The sequence below is a fragment of the Austrofundulus limnaeus genome, unplaced genomic scaffold (assembly GCF_001266775.1).
Source record: "Austrofundulus limnaeus strain Quisiro unplaced genomic scaffold, Austrofundulus_limnaeus-1.0 Scaffold1, whole genome shotgun sequence".
NCBI lineage: Eukaryota > Metazoa > Chordata > Actinopteri > Cyprinodontiformes > Rivulidae > Austrofundulus > Austrofundulus limnaeus.
This window is the reverse complement of record NW_013952403.1, coordinates 6,679,049-6,681,752: the sequence shown is the minus strand read 5'-3', so window position 1 is coordinate 6,681,752 and position 2,704 is coordinate 6,679,049. Positions and strand designations below refer to the sequence as shown.

The 2,704-nt window shown below is 42.2% G+C and overlaps 1 protein-coding gene across 1 annotated transcript in view; it reads left to right on the top strand.

Moving 5' to 3' along the window:
• LOC106516803 (protocadherin gamma-C5) overlaps positions 1-2,704 on the top strand; it is a gene marked incomplete at its 3' end in the record, with an annotated part of 28,278 nt that overhangs the window by 11,293 nt on the left and 14,281 nt on the right. Inside the window, 1 exon segment of the mRNA XM_014007344.1 lies at positions 1-301. Within this exon segment, the coding sequence (XP_013862798.1) occupies positions 1-301 (301 nt within the window).

The following is a 2,704-nucleotide window of genomic DNA, read 5'->3' as shown; positions in this document are numbered from 1 at the left end:
CATCAGGAACAGCAGAAGCAGCGGGACCTGCTGCATGAGACGGAGCGACTGTGAGGATTACAAGAAGCCCAACAGGAACCTGCAGATCCAGCTCAACACTGATGGACCCATCAAGTACGTGGAGGTCCTGGGAGGAGACGTCATGTCTCAGAGCCAGTCCTTCAGGTCCTGCATGTCCCCCATGTCAGAGTACAGTGACTTCACTCTCATTAAACCCAGCAGCACCACAGACTTTAAAGAAGTCGTCAGTGTTCTGGATGCGTCCTTACCTGACAGCACCTGGACCTTTGAGAGCCAGCAGGTGAGGAGCGAGTATTAAGAAATGTTACTTCGTTAAACTTGAATAAAAACGTTTCACGCTGTAATTCTGAGAAATAACTGTGAAAGTATTTAATGATTTAAATTATCAGCGCATGAAATGTTTGCAATTTTTGAATAATTATTATGAATTATGCATAACTATTTGAAAATAACATATGATGTGGTAAGATTTGTTTGCTTAAATAGTATTTTTATGCTTCAAAAAATATTAATACAGCAATGAGAGTGTCAGATGAGGAGAATTTATATGTTTTTGAGTTCAGCACCACAGAGGTGGACAGAGACATTGAGTTGAGAAACGCGGAGAAACCTGACTTCTGCCTTTTTATGTCATTTAAACAGATAATGAAACAAGTAATGAATKACTGATTTTATTGTGTATCCTCCGAATTTGTTACCTTCATGAATCCAGATGTTAAAATCWCATATTTAGTTACAAAAGGAAAAGCATTTTTGACTCCAAAGACCATTTTAATGGCTGCACTAAACTTATTGTAAAACGGTCTTTGTGTGTATGTGAGAGAGAAAGCGAAAAAAATGAATTATTTTGCCAGGTAAATTTATTATACGCCTTTTTTAAGTCAGAGGATTATCAAACTGCCTGTCTCTGCGGTGTTTCAGTAGGTTTTTTCAATAACCGTGCTGCTCAGTGAGGCTCTGATTGGAAGTCAGAGAGGGATGCTGAGCACCAATAGAATTCAGAAATGTACAAAGAGATCTACCCCCTCCCCCACGCAGCTTCAGTGATCTCAGTGCTCAGAGGGGAGAACAGGAGGCAATATGTTCCAACACTTGGACTATAATGTTTTATTTTAATTTAATTTTGGACCCGGTTGTGACTGGACATGCCGCTCATCTGGAATATTAATATTTGTTTTTTGGGCTCCGTTTTTGTGGAATGGAAATTGCTTCTTTCTTAGAATGGGGATGACAAAGACAAAAGGATACAGAGACTGGAGATGGCTCGCGCTCTGGTGGCATTATTTCTTCCTCTTATGGAGAACAATAAACGGACAGACTCGTTACAGCATCCCAGAGGAGCTAAAACCGGGCACTGTGGTTGGAAATCTCGCCAAAGATCTGGGTTTGGGACTCACAGATATCGTTGACCGTAAGCTGCGCGTCGCCTCTGAGGCKGGTGAGCAGTATTTCAGCGTGGATGCGGGGAAGGGCGAGCTGCTGGTGAMTGACAGGATAGACAGAGAGGCTTTATGTGGACAAAGCGCCAGCTGCGTTCTGCCGCTGCAGGTTGTAATAGAGGACCCGCTACAGTTGCACCGGATTGAGGTCGAAATACGAGACATTAATGATAATTCTCCAAGTTTCCTTTCTAACGAATTATCTCTTAATATAGCAGAGTTAGCCGCAGTTGGCACGCGCTTCCCGTTGGAGAGCGCGGCGGATCCAGACGTTGGAAGCAATTCACTTAAATCCTACACGCTGAGCAAAAACGAGTGTTGTTCTCTTAAGATAAAAGAAATTGAGAGTGGTAAACTGGTGCCAGAGTTAATTTTGGAAAAACCATTAGATCGAGAGAAAAAATCTGTTCATAAAATATTACTAACAGCCTTAGATGGAGGAAATCCTGTGCGATCTGGAACCACACAGATAACAATCATAGTCCTTGACATAAATGATAACTTTCCTGTTTTTGAGAAAAACGTTTACAAAGTATCATTAAGTGAAACAAGCATGAAAGGAACAATAATTATTAAACCTAAAGCTACAGATGCAGATGAAGGTTCAAATGCTGAAATAGAATATCTRTTTGGCTCCCGAACAACAGCATCTGTTTCATCCACCTTTGAAATAAACTCTTTAACAGGTGAACTCTCACTGAAAGGGACATTAGATTATGAAACTGCCAAATCGTATGATATTGATGTGACAGCAAAAGACAAAGGTAGTCCTCAGATGGAGGGCCACTGTCGAGTGCAGGTGGATGTTACGGATTTTAATGACAACGCACCAGAAATAGTTTTTACTTCTCAGCCTAAACCCGTGCGCGAAGACGCACGGAGCGGCACCGTGGTGGCTCTGATCAGTGCGCGAGACCTTGACTCCGGTGAAAACGGTAATGTCACCTTACAGCTTCCAAAAGGGTCTCTGTTTAATCTGAAACCGTCTTTTTCTAATAATTACGCGCTGGTGACGAGCGGTGCGTTAGACAGGGAGAAATGTTCAGAATATAAAATTGAAATAACAGCCACWGATTCAGGCTCYCCTCCTCTGTCCAGCAGGAAAACCGTTTTAGTAACAATTACTGATGTGAATGATAATGCTCCTGTATTCACTCAGCCCTCCTATAATGTGTATCTGAAAGAGAACGGGGTACCAGGGTCTATTCTGTTCTCAGTTTCAGCCTCTGATCTGGATTCTGGAG